This window comes from Narcine bancroftii, chromosome 1, assembly GCF_036971445.1.
Source record: "Narcine bancroftii isolate sNarBan1 chromosome 1, sNarBan1.hap1, whole genome shotgun sequence".
NCBI lineage: Eukaryota > Metazoa > Chordata > Chondrichthyes > Torpediniformes > Narcinidae > Narcine > Narcine bancroftii.
Window position 1 is genome coordinate 125,641,187 of NC_091469.1, and position 14,374 is coordinate 125,655,560.

The 14,374-nt window shown below is 38.4% G+C and overlaps 1 protein-coding gene across 2 annotated transcripts in view; it reads right to left on the bottom strand.

Moving 5' to 3' along the window:
• Nucleotides 1-678: 678 nt before the first annotated feature.
• The window catches only part of homer1b (homer scaffold protein 1b), a 95,459-nt gene continuing 81,763 nt past the window's right edge, over nucleotides 679-14,374 (bottom strand). For both annotated transcript variants that reach the window (XM_069938433.1, XM_069938423.1), the window contains exon 9: nucleotides 679-4,353. In XM_069938433.1, coding sequence (XP_069794534.1) covers nucleotides 4,165-4,353 — 189 coding nt within the window. In that variant the 3' untranslated portion in view covers nucleotides 679-4,164. The remainder of the gene's footprint in view (nucleotides 4,354-14,374) is intronic.

The window sequence follows — 14,374 nt, forward strand, 5'->3', positions numbered from 1 at the left end:
TCTGATATTCCATTATCACTTAGTATTACCAAATTTGTTTCCAATAAATCATTTATTGTATAATCAACTGTCGATCAAGCTGAAAAAAATCACCTCAAATCATTTAATTCTTCAAATTATTTTCAAATCAAAAGGTTGATCAGTAAATCTCTCCAATTATCAATTTTCCACAGTATTTATAAACTATCAGAGTCCAGTTGTGGTGAAAGATCAGTGACCCAAATGTCAACTCTTGCTTTTGATTCATGACTTGAGGATTTCCAGCTCGATTTTTATTTAAAAATTTCCACTGTTGCATTAAATAAGCAACTTGGGTCAATTTGCTGAATCATCAGTGGAGCATCGAGATACTGTACAAAATTGAGGAAAAATGAAGCTATTATGGGAGATTATTTTAATAGAATATTACTGATAAGGTCCTTGCTGTAAATAAAAACAGAATCCTTAATCAATTTTACCAAATTTTACATGAATTACAAAATGCAACTCATTACCCCTTATAATAATTTTTTTATTTTAAAAACCTCACCGTTTGTTGACCGCTGAAGTGTCTTCAGGGTGCTCCATAATACTGTGATATTCATTGTGCTTGTGTGTTAAATTCTTCATCCTTCATTTTACACTGACATCGTCAATGTAACTACTGTTCTAATATAAATTAAACAACAGCAATAGGTCTGCAGTGTTGCAGTTTTTAATACAGTACAAACAGGTTCTTTTGGCACAAGGGCTTACATGGATTCTAAAATAATAAAATCCACCTTAAGACACACCATAAGAATATTACAGTATTGCAATAAATCAATGACTCCATATTCGGAAAGACATTCACATATAAAAAGAATTACTGACAATTTCTGTAAAAAGGACACTGGGTTTGTCAATTCTGGCACAACTGTTGACCAGCTACATTTTTGAGAGAGTACAGTTACACCTAATTAGTGGTATAACAGAATAGCTTAGAGCATTGACCCACCATACTCTACATGCTTGGAACAGGACAGCTCTGTACTATATACTGTGTAACATTTGTGCCCACTTGTCAATCAGAACCCATTTGCTCTCGACTCGAATAGTGAACTTGAAGTTCCTGGTACAAGTCAGTGTTTTTAAACTTCTGTCCTTGTATTCAATTCAAAGCCATCATTGTATAGAATTGTCAAAGCATAACACCATTTAATTCAAAGATTCAACATGCAACTGTAGCTACATTTGGTAACATAAGTAATAAAATGCCACCAGCCTACGACAATTTCAAAATTAAGATAATTCAAGTCATAAATAATGATAACTTCACTTCCCTTCAAAATATAGGTTCAACACTATTTGCAGAGAGTAAACAAGACATCTGCTGATGCTCGGATCTAGTGCAGTGTAAAAATATGCTCAAGGAACTCAGCTGGCCACGCAGCATCCACAGAAAGCAAAAGCTGACAGTCTTTCGGACTCTATGATTGCTGTATAACCCTCTGAGTTTCTCCAGCACTTGTGTACTGCACTATTTGTGGAAATATTGCTTTCAAATGGTAAATTGATTTTTGTGGAGATACAAAACTGTAGGTATTTCTGTGGTTTCAACACTATTGTTTTAATTACCACTCTCAGACACCCAAAAGGAAACAACAGATAAATAATTTTTCAGTTGAATATAGAACAGACAATTCAGCAAAATAGATGCTGCTTTTACCAAGTCACCAATATCAACCAGCACCGAGTGAGATTCCTCTATTTTGCAATTAACAAATTGGAAAAGTGATCTTACAGAATATTACAAAACTCACTTAAAATAAATCAAAATCATCATCTTTTGAAAATCAATTGGAACTGTTGAGTTCATTATAAAACAATAACAAAGTACAAAATATAAAGCTGCAGTTTCCTTTTCCTTTATCAAATCTTATTTAGCTTGCAACATACAACCGAGTGCAATCTATTTCTCGAAACATGCAGTAGCCCCTGATTCACAAGCATGCAGTATTGGGTCAAGGCTCTATTATATTTCCTGAGCCCAGTGTAATAAACTTTAAAAACATGAGAAACAGATCTGACCCCATATGAAGCGAATGAAAGATGATGCAATTATCCAAGACTCATTAGGGGTAGGTGAATATTCTGTTTTCCCAAATTGAGGGCAAATTTACACGTGACCAGATGTATATAAAGCAATATTCTTTTGCTAATCTGGGCACAAAATTCATGTCTATATGTAGACCAGACACTAGCATTGTTCCCAACTGTTTAGGTTTAAAAATGTATGGGTGATCCAAAATTGAGATCTTTCATCAACATGCCATAGGGCACTTTATATCCAAAACTTCTTGATGGCTATCTCCCCAGTTCTTTATTCTTGCTGTGGGAGATCTGACTGCTATGGAGTTATTCCTTTTTGTTTGAAGTTCGTGCTCATCTAGCAATTAACAAGCTACAGTAAGTTTACTGTTCCAATCAAACCTGAAGCTTTGCTGAACTCTGCCAAACCACAAATGGGACTGAGAAAATATTGATCCTCAGAAATAATATTTTACATTGTTTTACTACAGTCTTAGGAAGTCTGTACAATTATCCTTTAAACATTTCTTGAATAAACATTAATTTGTTAATTAAGTCATATATATCTCTTCAGCAGGCTTGATCAAGATCTATTCTAGACTACTATTCTAGCAGCGTTCAACATTTTTAAGGTTACATTTTTGTTTCTGTTCAACTTGGCTCAATGGTTCAACAATTATATAGCCATTGTCACGGTTCCTTTTCCTGTTGCATACAACTTGCAACAGAGGCACCTCTTAAATAAACCATGTCAATGTTGTCTCAACTTGTCTGCCAATTATTGCAACATTAGTCAACGTTTTCAGTAGTTTACAGATTGTGATAGAAAGACAGATACATGTTCTCAGAGAGCTTGATAAACATTAAAAATGTGTAGCATTCCAATACTACCATATTAGATCTATGAAGGTACACTCTCCAAACCATTTGTCTTTTGTAACCTGTACAGTAGATAGATTTCTCACAATTTGTACCCCTCCACTCATTTTTTTTTTAAAGTCAACTACTTATTGGTGTCATCAGTGAATGACAATTCAAACCTTTACAGCACCTAATGCTGAAACAAGAGTTTCATTTTTAAAAATGCATCTCCAAGCTACAAGGCAGTTCATAAATCTTCACAAAAATGTATATTCTCTATGTCATGGTAAATAGCCAATTAACTTATTTAGGTTTGTTTACACACTTATAAATTACTTAAATGCACAATAAAAAATAATACTCCGAATAAAACACTTAAACTTAGTGGCAATTGATTATTGCTATATAGTACACATCTTAAAAATTGATGTCTGCCCAATATATTTTGTATTTTGATAAATTTACTTCTGGATTAATGGATAGTGTATTCGCACTACTTCAGAAATAAAACACAATGCATATTTTTGTAGATAACAATAGCTATAACAAACCTACAAGTTTATTAAATTTAAAGAGACATTATCCCTTTTACCAACTTGCTGAAGATCATCTTAGAATCAAAGTATATACCACATTCAACCTTTTCTAAACCTTCTCAAACAACTAGTGTTCTTAATAAATCAAAAAATTCTTATAAAGAATTTCTTTGGAGCCCATAAATAAATGCATCCATCAATGCATCATTTTTAACTGGCATAATAATGTTACAGCAAAAAATGAATTAAACTTGGCTAAGATCCTACACCAAGTGGATGTCCCCACTGACAGTTTTATATAACTGCACAGAGAAAGGGATACTGTCTCCTTGATTCAGAAAAATTTGTTTACATTTAAAAGGTTTCAATTTTTTTTAATCATAACCCTTTCCATATTGTCTAGAGTACATTTTGATGCAATCTCCTGAAATATTGGGAATTTAAAAAAAATTAAATGTACAAAATTCTTGACAAGAGCAAAGAGAAGAAATAATCTGGGAAAATGTTCGTTTATAATTAGACTTTATGTACTTGCTTCTCCTTAAGTAATGCATACAAAACACTAAATAAAGAGTGCAAAGCACATCTAATGCCATTATAGGTTGCTATAGGGAGCCTACAGTATTCCACCACCTTCCACTGGAAAGAAAGGAAGATTTCAATCTGGCATTCATATGTACTGTATCTGGATGACAATGCTGATGTGGAGGTTCTTGTTTTAGCTACCTTCTATCAACTTTGCCAAATTATCTCGTAATTCTGTTAGTTCAAATATTTTCCCATCTAGAATTTCTACAAGTGTTTTTAAGTTATTGCGGAAGACCCCTTGCTCATTCTGACTCTTTTCTAGACGTTGTTCAAAGTTAGCCAACTGCTCCACCAGATTTCGATTACGGCTTTCTACTTCCTGTGGAAAAATAAAGAAAGAATTTAAATATTTCAATGAAAGATAACATTCCACATAATAAAACAAGCAATCCATGAATATGCTGAAGAAACTCAGCCCATTGCACAGTATCTATAGGAAGGGAAGGGTAACCAACATTTTGGGCCTGGGCCTTTCTTCAGGTTATAAATGATACATGAAAAAGGTCCCAGGCCTGAAACATTGGTTACGTTTGACTTCCTATGGATGCTGTGTGACCTGCTGAGTTTTTCTAGCAAGTTTGTGTATTGCACCTGACCCCAGCCTCTGCAGACTTCCTTGTTTAACTTTAAAGTGTGCAAATACGGATCAAATAGGGCAGTGTAAAATGAAGATCCTAGGGAAAATTTCCCAGGAACCCTCCCATGAACCTGTGGTGTGAAAAGGTCGGCCTGGGAATTTTAAACAGATCTGTGGCCCTACCTTGAAGATAGGGATGCAGTCCTGGGAAATTCTGCAGTGTGAAAAGGCAAATGGCGAGTGGGGGAAACCTCGTGACATCAGCGCTTGAGTGCTGCATCATGTAGGTGATTAAAATTAAAAGATACCCATCTCCTGAAACAGCAGGCTGCTTCAGCATGTTGCGACAGCAGCACAATGCGGGATGAATGGCCACCTTAGTTAACCATAATCCCTCACGCAGCTGGATTTCCCAGAGTGGTTCCAGCTGCGTGAGGAATTATGGGAAATAAAGTTGGCCATTCATTCAGCATTGTGCCACTGTTGCAACGTGCCGAAGCACTGGGTGGGGGGCTGAGAGCTAGTGGGAGACTGACACATGGACAGGGGTGGACTTAATCTTACCCCTGTGAGTACATAACTTGTCATCAGTTGGGGACGGGACCCCCCTAAATTGCTGAGGAGGGAAATTCCCTGGAATTTGGACCACGGTTTGAAAGGCCCGGGAGGTCCAGAATTCCTGGAAATTTCACCAGGACAAAGTAGGGTCATTGCTCACCTGAAGTGTGAAAACTGCTACTGACACTCTTATTTCTTTGGATTGCTCAATCCAAATGACAATTCCTTTTCACTGTAGCCCAAACTAATTTACTATTACAGAACAAAGTAGTATTTGAGGTTAGTTTAGAAGCCTAATTTCCATTCCAGATACAATGCAACATAAATATCCTCAAATAATACAAGAACTATTGCATAATTGAGAACATTTTTCTTATTCTTTCACATTCATACTTTCCTTCACTACTATTTCATGATTAGCTGAGGATTGGGGAAAGATTTTAAGGCTCCTCCAACTGATGAACAATAGGTAGTCCCATAAACCCCAAATAGATGTCAATCCAGAACTTTGAGCCAAATTCCTTGACTGCACTAGTTCTACATCATTCTGCAGGAAATCTTGCATATTTTATTCTTTTAACCCTTTTACTTTCCACTTTCATACCACTTTAAGTATTCCCTATGGCATAAGTGCTCTGTGATTAGCAAGGGATTGCTTAAGGTGGCATGTAAGTGGGAAGGGAAGGTTGAGAATCACTGCTCTAGATCCCTTTCCTTTGGAGTTATTAAACTGTGCCCATAACGAGTCAATTAGGTACAATTAAACAGTGGTTTTCAAACTTTTTCTTTCCACCCACATAACACCTTAAGCAATCCCTAACTAATCAGAGCACCTATGGCATAGGGAATACTTAAAGTGATATGTGAGTGAAAATGTTGAGAACTTCTGCTTTAACCCATTGTCTTCTAATTTCAGGTAATCCTTGCCTCCTGCAACTCTCTCTTTCCCTCTCCAACCACCCACTATCCACCTACATTTCTCCCCTTTCCCGTAAACCACCTCCCCAGCCTTCATTATGGTTCCAAGCAGCTACTAACCATTCCCACTAATCTGGCTTCATCCGTTCTTCACCTAATTGTTCCATTATCACCTTCCTTAACTAACTTATTAGATTCAAGCTCTGGTAGCCTTTGTGTTCCTGCTTATTACTTTCCAGCTTCTCCCTTCCCTCTTCAACCTGCATCCACCTGCCTTATTTTCTGTTTGTCTGCCACCCATCATTCACTTGCCTGTCTCCATACCTTCTTTCCCCTTGATTCAGTCAGTCCACCATCCTTCACCCCTCAGTGTGCCAATCACATACTGGCTCTTGTCTCACCACCTCCTTTTCTTTATACCGACCATCTTCCCTCTCCAAATGTAGTCCTGGTGTCAGGTCTTGACCTAAAAGATTGACTCTCCATTTTGCTCTCAAGTTTTGCTCCATGAACCTTTTATATACTGACTTGTAGAAAAGTCATTCTGATGCACTGCAATTTGATAGAGTTTTCTTCAAGATGTTGAAATACTAAAATGAAGAATATTAGTAAAGACCATAGTCAAAATACAGTCAATTCTGTTCATTGTCCAACAGAGGTTGGACAGATCTTGGTTTTGACAGTGATCGATTTCATCAAAGTCTACGAGTCATAACAGAAGGCTTTAACGCTGGAGAGGGTTTCAACTTTTCTCCTCCATCAACCTCAGTCAAGAAGCTCATTCCTCATGATTTTAATTTTCATCTCATTTTCTCAACATAAAAATAATCCATTCAACCCGCAAATCTGTTCTGGCACTTATCTCCCCACTTATTTCCTGTTGTCTATTCTTTCATACCCATGAACTTGTCAATTCTTCTTCCACACATTAAACTTACCACAAGTCAGCACTCCTCCCCCACTTCCCCCACCATTTTGTTTGGGCACCTGCCGACGTTTTGTTCATACCTTGAAGGGCTCAAGCCAGAAATGTTTGTTACACATGTTTATCTTTGCTATATAAAGTACACTGTTTGACCTGCTGAGTTTCTCCAGCATTGTGGTTTTACTTCAATCGCAGTGTCCTTAGATGTTTGTGTTACAAATGGCTGTGAACTGAACACACCTTCTTAATATATTATTTTCTTCCCCTCCTCCCTGGAATGAACTGGAAATTTACTGGGACAGGGTCCCGTGGAAAAGCAACATTGTCTGAATGCCGGTGTCAAATAACATCATTTCATGCCGAGGGATAACCAACTCTACCTCTACTCATATCCCATGATAAAACCAGTAGAAAAGGGACAGCAGAAAGTCACCCATTTCCAGTTGAAGGTAGAACACTTCGATCCATGGGGATGAGTGTGTTCAGTGGAAAAGCAATTAGTATCCCAGTGGAAACGGCACAAAGGGCTTCCCATCCTGGGACACTGCACAGCCCATTAATTGGGATGCCAGTGGAAAAGGGGCTTATGACATTCTACAGTAGGTAAAACATTAAACTGCTTATCCGCTCCAAAATTAAATGCCAGAGTTTGAATTCTCTGTGCTACAACAGCTCAAACAAATTTAGGTGTCAACAGCCAATGTAAATGTCAGCCAATTTTTAACATTCCTGTTCAAGTATTTTTCCATCTACTCAAGCCAAATATCTGTTGCATTACAATTTTCCTTGGATTGAACTCACCTCCCCTGCCAAGCCAAACAGGCATGATAACTTCAAGAAACATTACAGATACACATGCTTCACTTTATTTTTCATTCTACATTGTATTGGCTTTGTTTCCAATGATCTCTGCCTGAGCAGAGATATTTGCCTGAGCATATATATTTAACATTTCTATGCATTTTATTGTAACATGTATGCTATTTTCATTTTTGGGTTGCAGGAGGAAGATTGTAAAGCATCTTCTATAACTTTTATTGACTTGGACCAGAACAAAGCCATTTGTGCTCATTATCCACCCATTTTCCAGGGTTCTCTAGCTTAGTGTATAGTACCTGCATTTTCACTTATAATGCACATATGCAAATAACGTGCAGAAAATTATAAACTATGTAAAAATATTCTCGTATAGCGCACACAGGCATATATCGTGCAGGTGTAGTATTCTACATTCAAATTCACAAGAGCAATTTGCATTTACTTGGAATGGGAGACGATACACTATCTGCTGCAGTTGATCTCCCGTGATTTACAACCCATTCAACTTACCTCAGAGATGTCAATCGCCTATAAAATAGACGATATCCTCCTGCAAGGTCCGCCCGGGACCGTTGTCTCAGAGGAACTTGATATATTAATCTCCTCCCTCAGGGGTTGTGTCTGGGCAATTAACATTGATAACGTGCAGTACACTAGCCAGAATATCCTTTTTCTAGGAATACCATAGTATGCAGGTCAAAGAGAGATTCTGGAGACATTCAAAATTTGATTTTGGCATTTTCCCCATTTTGTATATACCCAATTCCCACCTTCATCTGCAAATTGTGTGTGTGTTGCATTGCCACTGTGACTTTCCCACTCCCGTTATAAATTGAGCGCGCTGTTTTATTGCCACTATTACTTTCTCACGCCCGCTATAAATTGTGTACGTTGTTTTATTGCCGCTATTACTTTCCCAGACAGCAGGCGGACCACGGACCTCATGGAAGGATGTGACAGACCGTGTATTTGGTCGAGCACCTGCCATTGCCAGGTCGTGGGTCTGGGATCTTGCACAGTGAAGTTGAGCTCCCCAGTGAAGGACAGAAATCGCTAACCTTCAGGCTGGTTATGGCAGTCCGGTAGGCCTGGACATCTCCATCCTCTGCTTGGTCTTTGACTCGCTGAGCAACATCGAGCCCTCCTAGCGGCGATGGCTGGTCTGGACAGTGCGTTGGCCACCACGATGGATTTGCCTATGACGTGGCAAATGTCTATTGTATACTCTGAAATGTAGGTGCTGTCCTTGCCTCGGCGACCACAGGTCCGAGACCTTGATGAGTGGATGGGTGAGTGCTTTGTGGTCTGTGTAGGCAACAAAAACTCTTATTTCTAATGTACTGGAAATGTCATATTGCCAGGTATAGGGCCGACAGCTCGCAGTTGAACGCACTGTTCTGGTGTCCGGAGATGTTTGCTGAAGAAAGCCAGGGGGTACCACTGTTCATCGGCCCATTGCTCCAGCACCGTACTGATCGCACTGCTTGAGCAGGTGGTTACCCCAGACTCCGGTAAGTGGACTACTGTCAAGGGTGGGAGGAAGCTTTGGTCGCAGCCGTTGTAACTGTAGCATTAGTAGCATCTTGTCACATTTGAGATGGGTTCCAAAGACACTGGAAATGTCGGAGCCATCAGTTTAGCGTACACTAATGGCAGCGCTACCGAAATGAAACATCCAGACAGTACGAGGTGAACCAGTAACTGAACTTTATTTTGAATTACTCCCACTGGTCGAGGGGACCACCCACTTCCTGCAAGGGTGCACTAGGCTTAGGAAGTGACATCAGCGCATCTCAGGATCACTCCCCATTCAGCAGCGCACAATACAGAAGCAGCGCTGTCCCCAGGAAATGTGTGTCGCGAATTGCTGGCTTCTCCTCTGAAGGGAAGGGGGCCTATGCCATCTTGTGTCAGACGACTAAGGTGGCGATTTGGCCCGTCTAACTGTAGTGTCGCTCGACCTGCTATATGAATTGTTTTATTGCCGGTGCAACTTTCCCACGCCCGCTATGAATTGTACGCGTAGTCTTATTGCCGGTGCGACTTTCCCACACCCGCTATAAATTGTACGCGTAGTCTTATTGGCTGTGCGACTTTCCCACGCCCGCTATAAATTGTACGCGTAGTCTTATTGGTGGTGCGACTTTCCCACGCCCGCTATAAATTGTACGCGTAGTCTTATTGGCGGTGCGACTTTCCCACGGCCGCTATAAATTGTACGCGTAGTCTTATTGGCGGTGCGACTTTCCCACGGCCGCTATAAATTGTACGCATAGTCTTATTGGCGGTGTGACTTTCCCACGGCCGCTATAAATTGTACACGTAGTCTTATTGGCGGTGCAACTTTCCCACGCCCGCTATAAATTGTACGCGTAGTCTTATTGGCGGTGCAAATTTCCCACACCTGCTATAAATTTTGTGTCGTTTTATTGCCAATGTGACTTTCCCACACCCATGTAGTTTGTTGCTGGTGCGACAGGAACACAAATAGGAAAGCTACACAGGGATATGGCTCAAACAGACAAATGGAGGTCACTTGATCAGCATGAACAAGTTGGGCAAAGGACCTGATTTTGAATTCTATTACTCTTTATGAAATGCTACTTTAATATGTGAAATTATGTTCTGGATAAAACTACTGCCAAGAATATTTCCTCTGTTAAAATTGATTGCTGAGGTCAATAGAGACATGTTTAACCTTTGAAACAAAACATTAATCACCTGCTTAACACAGTCCCAACTACTACGAGAGTTGAACAACGATGGCTTCCGTAGCAGATGGTTAAAAGTTAATGGCATTGGCAGCTTTGAGTCATAGCCAGCACCTCTCCTACCCCCCACTCCCCACCCCCAACACCATGTGGTAATATTTCCCACTGCCAACTGAAGCATTGCTCCATACACAGATTGAAGTAGACAGTGTATTGCTACTTAAACCAATGCACTGTGGCAGAGAATCCCTTCCTCTTACTCATCATTGCTTTCTGCGGAAGAAACTAACTGTACCCCTTTATTTAAAAACATGATTCTAGTTCTAGACAACCCCACTAGAGGAAACATTCTCTCAGCACATTCCCTGATAATCACGTAAACTTCAATAAAACACTCATTTTTCGTACATCAATGAAGATGCGCTCAATCTTTCTTCATATCAAAAATTCCTTCATCCCAAGGATCAACTGAGTAAACCATAGGACTGTTTCCAATAATAAGCACATTCTTCATTACTAAAGAGACTCCATATTCCTTATTCTGATCCTGAACCTCCTGAAATTAAGGCAACTATCTTTGAGTCTTCTTGATTAAGTGCTGCAGCTGTATGATAACTTGGTTTCATATATTGGCATCCATTTTTTTTAAATTTAGGCATTTTAAAAAAAAATATAGGCATACAGCATGACAACAGGCCATTTCGGCACATGATTCCATGCTGCCAAATTTACACCTAATTACCTACACCCTCAGTACTTTTTGAATGGTGGGAGGAAACCAGAGCCCTGGGAGAAAACCCACACAGCCATGGGGAGAATATACAAACTCCTTACAGACAGTGTGGGATTCGAACCCCAGGCCCGATCACTGGCGATGTAAAGGCAAAGCACTAACCACTGCGCAGACAGCAACATTTTGTCATCTCTCTCCATTTAATAATTTTTTTTTTCATTTTTCCCTCATTACACCCAATCTGCCAATATCCTACCCATCCTACAACTTGTCTACACCACTAGTTTGGAATCAGTATTATATTCAGTTACACACATTGTCCTTTCATCCTAGTCATGAATATAGATTATAAATATTTAACGCCACAACAAGGATCCTTATGAAATCCCATCATTTACAGATTGCAAATCTGGAAATGATCCATTTATCCTGCCCATCTTCAGTGGATCACTACTCTATCTGTGCACTGCATCACTCCCAAACCTTTGAGCTCTGTCCCTGTATAAGCAAAGTCTGAAAATTTAATAGATTACATCTACCAAATCCTCTTTACCTTATTGGTTACATAGCAAACTAGCAAATTTAGTTGCCCTGGCTTCTGGTCCCACTCAAATGTAGCTAGAATTATTCCATTTCTATTCATTTCTGCTTTTACATGCAATTTACCAACCCGATCCAATCTTTTAGTTTTCCATATTCAGGTTTTATCATGCCTGATCTCATCCTAATAATATGCAATGGTTGAATTTGTATCTGGTTCAGTGGAGTGGTTAACACCACTTATTCTCTGTTTGATTCTCAAGGTTCTCAGGAATCAAAGCTTCAATGGCCTTGTGACTGTTTTGAGGACTTCACCCCAAAATTTTCACTGAAAATCCTGGCTTAATTTCCTTCACTCTCAACTGAAAATTTCATTAAATGCTGCCATCAAGAAGCTTAGCTCCCTTTCGCGACACCACACGTTAATTTGCTGCTAATAAACCCACCATATCTAGCATTGCATCTTGGTACATTCGAGAAGTTAAATTTTCTTTCACAGTTCCAAGTATTTTGCTAAGAATGAGCTTTTGTTTATTGTCAACTTTCAGCTAAAAATTACCATTTTATAAAAAAAATGTGATCAATGAACATAATTTAGCTTGAGATAATAAAATTAGATTTTTAAACCACACCTCAAAATTAAAAACATATCAAGCTTCCAATTAACTACTTTGTGAAAATATTACAGTAATATCTTCAGTCCATTCAATTACTTTGTTCTGAACTTCCAACAGATTAAACATTTTGAAATAAAGATGCAGTTCTTTTGGGGCTTTAAAATTTATCAATTTAAAAAAAAACGTGAAGTGGATATATTCAGTGAACAGAACCAAAAATCATGTGCAACTTTCTACTTCTATTTACCCATTTTAAGTGTTCAATGCATTTTATAATTAAAATTGATTTAAATGAAAGGGAATTTTAAGTACCATACTTTACATACTTGGTAATACTTTACAAGTATTACCAAGAACAGGTGGTCAGGACTGGAGCCCAAGAATCCTATCTGCTCCTTCCTGGTAACAGACACCACTAAATTGATTTTCCACCAATCCAGAACAAAATCAAACTGCTCAAGTAACATAGTTGCAACATTAGTAAATTTAAGTTGACCTTTGAGATGAAAACCCTTAGATTCAGTACCAAATCAAATTGGACCACTCGTTTCACTAACAAACTCACTTTCAAAATTCGAATTCTCTCAAGCTAATTCAGTGCAACCCTCCTTCAAAACCTTCTACAATTTCAAATCAATCAAAATACACCATGCCATTATAACAGATTCTCCAAAACCCTACAACACTAGCAAATGTGTAGAACAAGGCAAGATGGTCCGAAGGCTGCTTAAGTGAGTATCTCCCCTTTTTTTTTCCTATTTAAGACATTACTTTTTTTGGAAAATTTTATTCAAGTTTTAAGAAAATACAGAATATAGGACCCAATTAATATAATACACTGAATACAAAAATCATAGAAAAATAATCAGAATGTCCAAAAAATAAAAGTCTCTCTTCTCCCTGTGCCCCCTCCCCAGAATCGAAAGAAGAGGGGAGAGACAGCAGGAAATCGAGGGAGATAAAGAAAATAGAAAGGAAAAAGCAACCAGAGCAAAGTTTGACATCTCAGAGTCGTATTTTAAAAGTATTACATTTCTAATAAGGAGTATATTAAATGACAAATATCAAAATAAATTTATATAATCAGGGCATTTAAGTAATCTAAACAAGGTTGCCAAATTTTGACGAAGATCTAGTCCTAAGACTATAAGTAATATACTCAAGGGGAAATCAACTTTGCACTTCCATGTTCCATTGATCAATGTGAAGTAGGGAATCGGATTTCCATATTTACCACTATACATTTCCTGACTATTGACAATGCAGTTTTAATAAATTTAGATTTACTTCTGAAGTTAAATTTTATAACTGCCAAATTCCCCAAAAGAAAATTCCAGGTCTAGAGGGAAGTTCACCCCCACAATTTTTGTCAACACTTCCCCCAATTCGATCCAAAAGGGTCTTAATTTGTGCATAACCAAGTGGAATGTAAAAAGGTACCAACATCGATACCATATCTAAAACACCTATCAGAAAATTTTGCTTTATTTTTATGTATCCTTCGAGGTGTGAGATATTATTGGTGCAGAAAATGATGATGAATCAGTCTATTTATCTAGAATTAAGGTGGTCATACTATCTACAAATAGATCTGACCAGCATTGTGGATCGATTACAATGCCCAAATCCGATTCCCATCTCTCCCTCGAGATGTGTAGTCCAGATTTTGGATTAGAGCATATATATTAGAGATAAATTTGGTTGCATGCCCCTTTCGAATGAGAATTTCCATCTCTGAGCACATTGGTCGACCATTAGTTGTCCCCACTTTTTCCTCAAAAAAGATCGCAATTGGAGAGAGCAGGATGTGTTGTTGGGTAAATAATATTTATTTTTAAGTCCCTCAAAAGTCATAAATTGCCTCTTGATCATAATCTTCGATGCACCTGATACCGTGCTGGTACCAAGTGGCCAAGATTCCATTGCACAAAATAGTGGATAT